The sequence below is a fragment of the Alosa sapidissima genome, chromosome 17 (assembly GCF_018492685.1).
Source record: "Alosa sapidissima isolate fAloSap1 chromosome 17, fAloSap1.pri, whole genome shotgun sequence".
NCBI lineage: Eukaryota > Metazoa > Chordata > Actinopteri > Clupeiformes > Clupeidae > Alosa > Alosa sapidissima.
Genome location: NC_055973.1, coordinates 9,046,045 through 9,058,868, shown reverse-complemented (window position 1 = coordinate 9,058,868; position 12,824 = coordinate 9,046,045). Strand labels below are relative to the sequence as shown.

Below are 12,824 nucleotides of genomic sequence, written 5' to 3'. Positions count from 1 at the left end.
CTCCCCCACACACACACACACACACACACACGGAGAACATGTCCAGAGATCTGCTACTGATAGACATGAGATTTAGTTCCGCTCACCTTTTGTGACAGTTTGTGTATCACAGCGCAAAGCAAAAGGGTTAACACACTTATACACACACACACACACACACTCACATTGACAACCTCCATCTCCATATTAAACTTTAAGCTTGATTTAATTCAGAATTCCATTGTGGAGAAAGTCGCTGCTTTCATTGACATAAGTGCTCTTCACTTGAATGAACCCAAATTAATGCTAACAAGAAAAGTGCATTTTAATATGCAATTTCATCAGTGTAAGGTAGCCTACTGGTTAAATGAATGGCGCCCCATACAGTGAATACTAATTCATAACCCTTGCCATTGTTCCTTTTATAAATTGCCTCTATGTCTCGGCCCTATTAAAGTGACTCAATCAGAGACCCTTGGAAGGAGTTATTCCCCCATGAGGAAGAGCTTTGCTCCTCTGTCAGAGGCTGCTGTGTCACTAGTGGATTAGGGAGTCACGATGGCAAGTGGGGTCAAGTGGGGTCACGATGGCAAACTGACTGTATATGAAACCCCGCTCTTCACAGCGGATCACCTGAAGTGGGAGGCACAGAGGTGATGAGAAGATGGCTCAGGGTGTGTGTGTGTGTGTGGCAAAAAAGTTATGACAAGGGAGCTCAGGTGTGTGTGCTCAAGTGCATGTTCACATCTGTGCAATCAGGCAGGAAGATAGAGACATACAGTCCTAGAGACCGCGCTGATCACTTATGCAAAGGATTATACACTTACGTATGTAGATTGGATACACACACACACACACACACACACAAACCTGAATAGTAAATCAGTTGGCTGCTAAGTTTGCTCTTTTATCAGATATTGTAAATAAGCTAATCCAGTCCAGTCCCCAGAAATAAACATCTCTCTCACACACACACACACACACACACACACACACACACACACGTATTCTTCGTCTCAAACTAGAAGCCCAATAGCTGTGAGTCACTCCGATTGATTAGTGCTCTTTTAAGCAGATGAATAATGTATGAGCGACTTTTAGAGTATTGAAGCTGTAAACAAAATCTGACTGGGCCTCTGGGGTCTTTCTTTGCTTGGCGTTGCTTTGCTGAGGCGTGCTGAGCTTGGCTGACAGACCCCCCCACAGACCCCCCCACCCCCTCGGCCATTAGCCCTGAGATAAGCTTAAAGCCTTTCGCTCCATTACTTAACATTTCACCAGACCCCTCGTCTGGCTCCAGAGGAAATTAATAAATAAAAGTGGAATCGGCCGGTCTGTCTCGCTGCTGGTATTTAATCAAAAGTAATGATTTTGTGGTTTCGTCTGCGCTGCAGAAAAGGGCTCAGGTGGCAGGAAGAGTTAAGTAGGCCCAGAAAGAGCACCCTGAGTGACCTTTAAAGGTAACGCTAGCCCATCTCCGTGGGTCCAACCAGCGGCCGGTAAATAGGTCTCATCTGTGGGCTAACTCTGCTCCGGAGGAAATAATTGCACTATTAAGCGTCTGCGTAGGATGATAACCGTTCTGTGTTGGTGTGTGAGAAACATGACACTTCCTTCTCCTCTTTGACCACGTTTACACTTGCTCTTATCCCCATCCATCTCTCTCTGTTCCCTCTTTTTCTCCATCTCTGGGACTACTTCTCCCTTTTAATTGTTATACGCCATCACTCTTTTATCTCTCTATTTACCATCTTTCTTCACTCACTCATTCACTTTCTCACTCCTCCTGTTTCCTCTGCTCTCCATCATGTGGTCTGGGGGATTTCCAGTGATTTGGGTTTTTTTCTACAGTCCTTGGACACACACACATATAAGCATCTCAGGCTTACAGGTGTGTGTGTGTGTGTGTGTGTGTGTGTGTGGTGTGTGTGTGTGTGTGTGTGTGGTGTGGTAGTGTGTGGTGTGTGTGTGTGTGTGTGTGTGTGTGCGCGCGCGCGTGTGTGTATCAGCTGTGCTAGTGTGTGTGCCTCTGTTCCCAGAGAGAGAGAGAGAGAGAGAGAGAGAGAGAGAGGAGAGAGATGAGAGAGAGAGAGAGAGAGAGAGAGAGAGAGAGAGAGAGAGAGAGAGAGAGGAGAGAGAGAGAGAGAGAGAGGAGACGAGAGAGGAGAGAGAGAGAGAGAGAGAGAGAGAGGAGAGTGAGAGAGAGAGAGGAGAGAGAGAGGAGAGAGAGAGACTCATTTAGAATTCATGAATTTCCCTGAGTCCCTGCCTTTTCTCTGTGTCCCTGATAAACCACTGTGCCAGGATTAAAACGGCATGCTGGGAAATAACTGCTGCAGAAGTTTCAGTGAATGAAAAGACTCCTGTATGGGATGTTTTTTTGTTGCTGGTCTTCTCCTGCTTTTCTCTGAAATGTGGTTTATTTTGCATTGGACTGGCTTTCGCAGGATTGTTCTTTAATATCACACACACACACCACTGGACACAGTCTGCAGAAGAGTTGTGTGTTTCTATATTTAATTGAGGACTGTTCCCTAATCGCCAGTATTACAGAGGTGGGGGTGGTGAGTGTGTAGGATAGTAGTTTTGTGTTCTTTTGTTTTATTATTCAGCCTTAAAACCCCTTATTAGCAGTTACCTGATTACTCCCTGTGGAGTGTGTGTGAGTGTGTGTGTGGTCTTGGTGGGAGAGCAGGAGGAATAATTGAGCTGTTGCCTCCGCAAGGTGTGGTGTGGTGGGGTGGAAGTGGTGTTGCCATGGCAACTGGCCTGTCGTCACAGTGACGCAGATGGACACGCTCCACTGCTTGTGCTCTGTGGCTGCCGCGCGCTAACGCATCACGATACCGCCACTGCAGCAACACGACAGCGTGCTTCTCACTGAAAAACTGGTGTGAGTGTCTGTGCGACTGTGTGTGTGTGTTGCTGTGTATATGTGAGCGTGTATAAGTGTGTGTGTGTGTGTGTGTGAGTGTGAGGTGACTCCAGGTAAAGGAACTTTAGGAGCAAAAGCACCACAGCAACCCAGTCTCAGCCCTGAGTTCTATCAGAGGTGTGTTAATGCAGCAGTTCACACTAATAGAGCATGAGCGAGCATGCCTCCCAGTTCCAAAGCCTAATGTAGACACATTCACACAAACACACTCCCGCTGGTGGTCAAATTCAGAACATAATAACTCTCTGTACACTTACTCAGCTCTTCATGTTTGTTAACTTCCTGTTCTCACTCTCTTTCTCTCTCTCTCTCTCTCTGTCACTAGCCCATTGCTAAAGTGAATCCCGATATCCTGAATGAACTGGTGCGGCCCAGCATTGACTATGTCCGGCACAAAAAGTTCCGCTCCGGCAACTACCCCTCGTCCCTTAGCAACGAGACGGACAGGCTTGTCCACTGGTGCCACGGGGCCCCGGGCGTCATTCACATGCTCCTCATGGCACACAAGGTGAGAAGCACATTTACCTTTACACACACACACACACACACACACACACACACACACACACACACACACACACACACACACACACACACACACAGATGAGCATACAAAACAGATACACTAGTTGTGCCCAACACTGTGATTTCTTCTGCCTCTTCTGGTGGTAGTAACACGTTTCTTTTACGTTTCTTCACAAGCAAAAACAAGGGAATACTTTTTAACACGAGATGATGATTGCATACGTTTATACGTTTTTTGACCCATCCCTAGTAATTCATTAATTAGTCTATCTATCTATCCATCTATAAATATATTGCAATGTCAACATCCATCCATCACAATGTTTCAGTGTAGGCATCGTCCAGTTGGGTAGACATGGCCCAACCCTAATGCATGCATGCACAATCATTACTGTGCTTGCACAAACACACATGCTTGTCAAACCACATTAGATTAGTGATGAGGCATACAAACATACATACATACATGCATGCATACATACATGCATGCATGCATGCATGCATACAGTTTCTTGGTGTTTTATGCCCCAGACGTTGTCTTGAAGGCAGCGCTGCCTGGAAGGTGCTATGGTTAGGCATGGGTTAAGGTTAGCGTTAGGATTAGGGTTATGGTTTAGGATAAGGTGCCTTTAAGTCGACGGTAGCAGCGCTGCCTGGAAGACGATGTTGGGGGCATAAAACACCATCGAGCTATACATACATACATACATACATACATACATACATACATACATACGCGCGCACACACACACACACACACCATCGCAGACTTAAAGGGCATGTGAGTTGAAAGGCACACACACAAGCACACTCACATCGGCTGAAATAACTGAATCTAGTCTCTTGTGTGCTTGTTGCTGGTGTGCTTGTATGTTGGCTTGCTTTGGTCTTATTAAGTGTTTTCTGACAGCAGCGCTGTCGCCCCAGTGACATGTGCTGGGCTGGTGGACGGTCCCTCCGGGCTTGCTGTGAAGTTTCGGAGGATTCTCCACATTACTAGTAATGAGGGATCTGTAACCCGTCATGCTCTGGGCTTCCTGACACTGTCAGATTGGTGTCTCTCGTAGCGTAGCCGTCCAGACCTGGCTAACGAGGGGCCAGCAGTGAAGCCGGCTTCAGCTAAATGTCATCCCCCTTCGCTTCCAGGCAAACCACAGTGACACCTGCTGGCCAAACAGAGAATTGCACGACAGCTACAGCCACGGCTCCGTGGGAAATCACACACATTTTTCATAGTAATTTCTAGAAAATTTCCTCTACATATTTATCATTATAAATTCATAGCAAGTCTGAAACATTTTAAAACTGCAATCTTTCCTTATTAAAAGAAGTGGAGCACATCAGTTCTCTGTGATTGTATAAAAATGTGCATTAGTCTGTGCTGCTGACTGATGAAGAAGGCAGTGGACACACAGTGGGCTTCAGGCTGTTCTAGCTTGGCTGTGGTTATTGTCATGGAGGTGCCAGTTGCACTGTAATCAAGGAAGAACTTTTTACTTTCTGTCTGCATGGCTCTCAACTCTGTAAGCCGACGTGACTGACTTGTGTCAAGATGGCCACAATTGGTGAAAAGTACTATTTTCACGCCGCCATTTCACATTGTAAAGCCTGAAATGCAAAAAAAAAGTTTGAAGTATGATTGTAAAATAGTTTGTGGTCTATTTATCAGCCATCGGTAGCTCTGAGGTGGGCTCATGTATTGGTGGGTTTGCGGAGCTGAAGCAGGGTGTGAAGAGCAGCGTTGTGAAGGGAGGCTCTGTCTGCTCCCTGCTGACTGCTCCACGCCTGCTACTTCCTGTGTCCTCTGGTCTTCCTGTTCCCATCATGCTTGTCTGCTCCGCTTCCTTATTGATTCCTGCAGCACGGATTTGAGGAGGGCTGGGAAGTCATCAGGAAATACTGCTGCCTAGGCAAGCTGACTCAGAGAGTGTGTGTGTGCGTGTGTCTGTGTGTGTGTGCGCTTGATTGTGTTGGGAGTTCGTGTGTGTGTGTGTGTGTGTGTGTGTGTGCGCGCTTGCCTGCGTTAACATTTTATTACAGAAAAGTGGTCACACTCTTTAGTTCACAGCCCAACTAACTTCTTCCTGCTGATGGTGCAGTGATGTTGTGTTCTATTGGGAATGCATTGCTGCACCAACTCCTTAAACACACACAAATACACATACACCACACACACTATATCAAACTGTCTCTGGGAATTACATTATTTATACTGATTATACAAAAAGAGATTTATTCGTTGTTGGGCAATTACTACTCTCCATAGTGTTGAGTTATCATCTGAGGAAATACTTCATCTTCAGCTCTCTTCAGCACCACACTCTCTCCTCTCTCTATTTCTCTCTCTGTTCTCTCCCGTTCTCTCTATCTCCTACTCTCTCTCTCTCTCTCTCTCTCTCTCTCTCTCTCTCCTATCTTTCCTATATCTCTTTCTTTCGCCCTTCTCCCCTCTCTCTCTCTTATCTCTCTCTGTCTCTGTCTCTCTCTCTCTCTCCCTCTCGCTCTCTCACTCCCCCCCACTCTCTCTCTCTCTCTCCATCATTGCCCCTGTCCCCAGTGCAGTGTAATGGGCCGCAGGCCTGAATGGGGAATTGAATGTGGGTTTATATTTGGAAACTGAATTTCCGGTCTGCCATGTTAAACACTGCGGTCACTGATAAATGACAAGGTGCCTTTCATCTGTCACAGCTCTGTGACATACAAACAGCACACACACACACACACACACACACACACACATACATACACATTCTCTCTCTCACACACATACCCACACATCGATAGATTCTTGCGCTCCCATTCTCTCACAAACACACACACAAACCGAGGCCTGCGCACATACACACACACACACACACACACACATACACACACACACACACACTATCTGTCAGACTCCCCGGAGATCTGTAAGTGTGCAGGTACATTTGCATTTGCTCACTGAGCCTTGCAGTCTCAGGAGAGGTGCTCAATGACTGTGTGTGTGTGTGTGTGTCCTTTTCTCCCACTGTTTCCCTCTCTCTGTCCACTGGACATCACTGCTTGCTTATGGAGATTTATGGCCCTTCATTTACATACATGTTGCTTCAAAGAGAGGGTGTGTGTGTGTGTTCTTGCATTTGAGGGCAGGAATCGGAGAGGTGTGTGTGTGTGTGTGTGTGTGTGTGTGTGATGGTAATTATAGTGACAAGTCGTAGTCCAATATATTGATATATTGACTGCAAATTCCCTGTCTGCTCATGTCTAGATGAAAGGGTGTGGGAGATGGCAGTACACAGCACACACACACACACACACACTCAAAAACACACCAAAAGCTGCTACACAAACAGGAACAACAAGTATGTACTGTACATGTACACACACACACACACACACATGATCTCTCTCTCTCTCACCTCTCTCTCTCACGCGCGCACACACACTAGTCCCATGCAGAGAGAAAATCAGTCAGAGCAGTTATTTAAGTCCACATTTGAGACTCTGTTGGGCAAAGATAAAGTGATTTGAGAAGAGAGTGTGTGATAGGCAGCATCTGTTTCCCCCACCTGCTGTGAAATTCAGAGAAGCCTGGAGCACACTTGGAGTGTGTGTGTGTGTGTGTGTGTGTGTGTGTGTGTGTGTGTGTGTACTTGTGAGTTTTTCAAGGAGAATAACAACCTGAAGGAAGCATTGAACTGTGACATGATTTGAGTTATTGCATTCTCTCACCTGGTATTGCGTGTGTGTGTGTGTGTGTGTGTGTGTGTGTGTGTGTGTGTGTGTGTGCGCGTGTGTGTGTGTGCGCGTGTGTGTTTGTGTTTGCATTTGTGTGTGTGTGCACGCATGCGTGCGTGCGTGTGCTCAGGTGTTTAAGGAGGAGAAGTACCTGAAGGACGCGGTAGAGTGTGGTGAGGTGATCTGGCAGAGGGGTCTACTCCGGAAGGGCTACGGCATCTGCCACGGCACCGCCGGCAACGGATACGCCTTCCTCGCCCTCTACAAAGCCACTCAGGAGAAGAAGTACCTATACCGCGCGTGCAAGGTAAAAAACACCACACACACACACACACACACACACACACACACACACACACAATCTACACGCTAGGGGTGTAAAGATTAACCGATACGTATCGGTATCCGTTTTTAACGTGTAAGATACAGCTACATCGATACGTTAAGCCCCGTATCGGAAAAAAACTGAAATTAACCTGTAGTTATATCGATTTACTTGTTATGAATCGGTTCACAGCCTTTTCTGCTCGCTCAGACTCTCATTTACGTTCCAAGCAGCGCGTTCATCCCACTTTGAAACTATACGTGGCAAGGAATTGTGGGTAATGCAGTTCGTTTTTGGTTACATTCATTGCCCAAAGTTGTCAAATGACCTCATTACCCATCTACTGCAACTTAAGCATGTGACAACTTGCACTCAGTCGGCTTTGGTTTTTCGAAATCCAGCGCGAAATTAAACACTTATAGCATTCCTAAGCAGCAGCGATAGCTTAGTCTGTAGAGTATAGCCTTACCTTTGATGAAGGGATTTCCTTAATGTTAAATAATAATTTGGCCCTTGCTGCTAAAACGATGCACAAATTATTAGCCAATTATTTTGTTCATATTCACTCAGACTTGTGGCATTATAGGTTTCTGCATTAGGTCTACTGTTGGAACAAAATAAGCCCAGAGTTTATTGATTTATAAGCCTATTTTATTCTTGTAGGGTAGGCTATATGAGAAAAGGCCAAGAGTGTCTTAAGCACTGTTTTATTTTATTTCGGTATTGTCTTACCTCAACAAGGCTACAGCTCCATGAAAACAATCAGATATAACTCTATAAAATCTGTAAAGTCTATGAAAATGTATTTTTATGTTGTATTTGGCTGCTGTGTTTGACTTAAATGTAGACTATTCTTTTTTCATTTCAATACAGTATATGAAACAAACCTCAGTTTAGATAATCATATTCACACATTTTTTGCCTAATTGACCATGACCATGATAATTGATATAATATTAGGGGCATATTCATTTTATATAATAATATAATATAATATAATATAATTTTATATAATACCATAATATAATAATATAAAATTAATGTGCACCATGAGCAAATGATAAAAAATATTTCAGAATGCTTTCCATTCTTGAACTGCATCGAATCGCATCGCATCGCATCGAATCGTACTGAATCGTTTTTTATAAACATGTATCTTTTCTTGATCGAATCGTGCCCATGTATCTAGATGCGAATCGTATCGTCTTTTACATGAGAGATTCACCCCCCTACTACATGCATTGTAAAAACTAGTGGTAATGCCAGCTTTGCCAGCTTGTTTACGCCAGGCGGTGTGTGAGTTTACCAAAATATATTCCTGTCTGTCTGCGTGTTCTTATTCATGTAAAATGCATGAGCTCTTCAGTGTCCGTCTCTCCCCTCTGTTTCTCTCTGATAGTGTGTGTGTGTGTGTGTGAGTGTGTTTCTGCTGCAGGCTGTGTGTGTGTGCGTGCGCGTGTGCGTGTGCGCGTGTGCGTGTGCAGGTATGTAGGTGGCTGGGTGTGGATGTATGAACACAGCTGGTGCCGCACAGATGCATACCACCTCCCATGCAACCCCAGTCGTCTCTCAGTCAGTCCTGCACATATGCTGTACACACTCACACTCACACACACACACACACACGTACACACTCACACACTACTGGTCTAATCCAGACTCCCATATGTCACCACTCACATCAGGCTGTCTGCCTCATGCATGCATTCCTGGTCAGAACCCCTATTGGAACAGATTAAAATTTGGGGCATGTTGAATTTTGTCCAAAAATCCAATATGGCCACCGTATTCCAAAATGGCACATTTTTACACACTGTTTGCTATGCTATGGGGACATTTCCGGTCTCTTCTCTCTTTCTCTCTCTCTCTCTCTTTCTTACACACACACACACACACACACACACACACACACACACACACACACACACACACACACACACACACTCACTCACTCACCACCCACACAAACCCACTACAGGCACACACACACACACACACAGTTTTATTCCCATCACTTCCTCTGATCTCCGAACCAGGAGCTCCTGTGAATCTGAAACTGGCATCATGTTCATTCACACAGTACTTGAGTTATGTATGAAGGCTGCAAGACACACACACACACACACACACACACACACACACACACACACACACACACACACACACACACACACACTAACTCCTCTAACCACATCTCCCTGAGCTCCCATTGAGGGGGAGAAACTGACACATCTTAATACCCACCCAGCTGTAGCATAAGCAGGCTGAGGCTGTGTGTTGGCCGGGTGGGAATGTCCTCACTCTGATGAATGAATGACCTCAGATGAGCAGTGTTCGCACTAGGTCATTTGAGGTAATTTTGTTTTGTCCTAGTCAGGCTGGCGGGTAGGAAGTGTGTGTGTGTGGCGGGGGGGTTCTCTTGCACGCTGGCTCTGGAAAGAAATGTCCTCAGGTCTGATCCAGGTTTGCCGAGTGAGTCCAGTGTGTGTTTAATAAACACTGTTCAGCAAGAGTGGAGCTCATTTTCCTAAAATGGGAGAATTTGCGTGTTTCCTTTTCATTTCATTTGTTTCTTGTCCTTTCCATTTATTCATCCGCAGCCATCATTTAAAGCAGACATAGAACGCAAAAGCGTTTTTAGCTTTGGCTTTGTTGAATAAGGAGAGTTTGACGCATGGCCACAAAGCTATACCTGAACTGGAAACAAAGTTATTTCCTCCTTCAAATGCAAATCTTAGACTTTGTGACCACTAAATTTGGCCCCTAAAAACAGGCAAGTCTGAACAAAGACAGTGTGACGCTGAACACAGACTGTGACGCCATGTTACTCCATGTTAATCATAGCCAATCAGCGTAAAGCTCACTTAATTATTCATATGGGTGCCAGATAAGCATAAAGGGCGCTAGATATCTGTTCAAATGGGCAATTTTATTTCCCAGCCTAATTATAGGCTTGTAAAATAGCATCTTGGCATATTTTTTGACAGACCAAAGTTGCATGCCTTCTATGTTAACATCAGAAAACGAAGTAAAATATTCCGTTCATCCATGCTTTGCCTGACAGGCCCTTAGCGGACTGAGGTCGCTTTGGATGAAATCTGCTAAATGACTAAATGTCAATGTGAGTGCATGTCCACGAATCCCCCATGAATGTCAATTCCTGTTTGTGTTTTGCAGTTTGCTGAGTGGTGCCTGGACTATGGGACGCATGGATGCCGCATCCCTGACCGGCCGTATTCGCTGTTTGAAGGTAAACAAGCGTTCAGACTCGGCCCTGATGGCTGTAGCGTTTCTTCCTCTGGCTGCATCCCTGTCTGTCTGATCAATGCAATCACCTCCCTACAAACGAGGCCGTCACTGTCTAGGGTCTTAAACCCTGCTGCTCACTAAGGCCAATTACTCACAGAGACTCCATATGCAACTGTGCATCCCCTCTCACCATGGCCCGTCTTCATTCTGGAATAAAGCGATGGGCTCATTTTATTGGGGACACATACATACATACATACATACACACACACACACATACAGTACACACACACACACACACACACACACATACAGTACACACACACACACGCACACACACACATACAGTACACACGCACACACACACATACAGTACACACACACACAGACACAGACACATACACTGACTCACATTCCATGGATTCCTTTTTAAATGTAGGAAATGAAGAGTAAACATTCTATGGTAGAGAAAGGAACAAGGCTGGTCATCTCATAGTGATCTCTTGGTTAGCATAGGGGGATCCAGCTTTCAGAGTTGAATCTGGAAGACATAGTTATATTTCATTTCAATAGATTGTGCTTCTCTAGGATTATGATTTCGAAAGGCATATGTAAGTAAATGCAAAATCCAAATTCCGGGAAATTTCATAGGAATCACAGTATATATATATATATATATATATATATATATATATATATATATATATATATATATGTGTGTGTGTGTGTGTGTGTGTGTGTGTGTGTGTGTGTGTGTGTGTGTGTGTTTTATGACAGGAATAGGCATTTTTGGGTGACTGAGTAAATTAATTCAGTGTCTACCATGCTGACAGTCCCAGACAGTAGGCTATTACCAGTATCACTTGTCACCCTAGAAAATATCATGTAATGGGGAGGTGGTTTCTCACCTGGCGGGAAGATCTCCCCTGAGCCATCTACCTGTCCCTTATCTCCCTGTACTGCCGTGCCATCTTTGCCAACCCAAGTTGGCATGGCTCAGGCTCTGCCATACCTTGCCGTCGTTGCCATGGCAACTTGAAAGCACAGGCCAACTATTCCCTTCTGTGGTGCCTGCGATGCCCAGTGTGTGGAGAGCATCACGACTCACCTCTCAGCACAGCACCTGTGCCATGTTTTATGGATGAGCCCGCCAGAGACAGGTTGCCGAGGTTACCGGAGTCTGCCGGCAGTCCTAGGACTTGAGAGGAAGAATATGGTTTTACAATGAGGCTGAAGCCAATGCTGCTCTTAATTAGATCGTTTCTTACAGACTGCACTTCAAGGTCTTGCACCTGTTGTGAATCCACTGAACTTTCCACAGATCTTTTGAAATGTTGAACTGGTCTTAAATCTGCAGTGTAATTGACTGTGGACCTGATAGGCAGGCTGTGTGGTGAATTTAAAACTTGTCTCTTTTCTTCTCTAAACTTTACTGTTTCATTTTTGTAATTTTTGCAATTGTTGTATTATTATGTTTTTCGTCTAAACTCTGCTGTGTGTGTGTGTGTGTGTGTGTGTGTGTGTGTGTGTGTGTGTTTGTGCAGGTATGGCAGGAGCTATCCACTTCCTCTCTGACATCAGCCAGCCTGAGGCCTCCTGCTTCCCCGCATTTGAACTTTGACCCCCGGGAGGGCTAGAGTTAGGAGAGATGCACAAGAAGAAGGACTGACCTGGAGTTCATGAGACGGTGGCAGCCGGGTGGCGCGCTGGAGCAGGAATGGGGTCTGGCTCATGAGGGTGGCATGATTCCTCAGGTTTTCCATCTGAGGGGTGGGATGGGGGGGGGGGGGGTGTCAGGGTGAGCAGGGAGGGGGAAGGGGGCTCTTTGTTGCTACTGGCAACCCACCTAGTGTCTTCGCGCAGGCACTGATGCAAAAAATTAAACCTTGAACGAGTCCCAAACCTTCAGCCTTTAATGTCAAACGCCTACAAGTGGCCACCTCCAGTTCTGTATGTGTTGCTTGAAGTCTTTGCCCCTGATGAAGATGTTAGCTGTTTGTTCATTTGAGGAGCAGGTGGTGAATAGTCTTTTGTCGTGTGAGACTGTTGTTTTAAAAAAAAATAAGGATAAGACTTTTTCTCTTCCTGTACTTT

At 45.3% G+C, this 12,824-nt stretch overlaps 1 protein-coding gene across 1 annotated transcript in view; it reads left to right on the top strand.

Annotated features, from left to right (window-relative positions):
- lancl2 (LanC lantibiotic synthetase component C-like 2 (bacterial)) overlaps positions 1 to 12,498 on the top strand; it is a 41,258-nt gene extending 28,760 nt beyond the window's left edge. The window contains exons 5-8 of the mRNA XM_042068827.1: positions 3,240 to 3,422; positions 7,287 to 7,463; positions 10,659 to 10,731; positions 12,275 to 12,498. Coding sequence (XP_041924761.1) covers positions 3,240 to 3,422; positions 7,287 to 7,463; positions 10,659 to 10,731; positions 12,275 to 12,351 — 510 coding nt within the window. The 3' untranslated portion in view covers positions 12,352 to 12,498. The remainder of the gene's footprint in view (positions 1 to 3,239; positions 3,423 to 7,286; positions 7,464 to 10,658; positions 10,732 to 12,274) is intronic.
- The last annotated feature ends 326 nt before the right edge of the window (positions 12,499 to 12,824 follow it).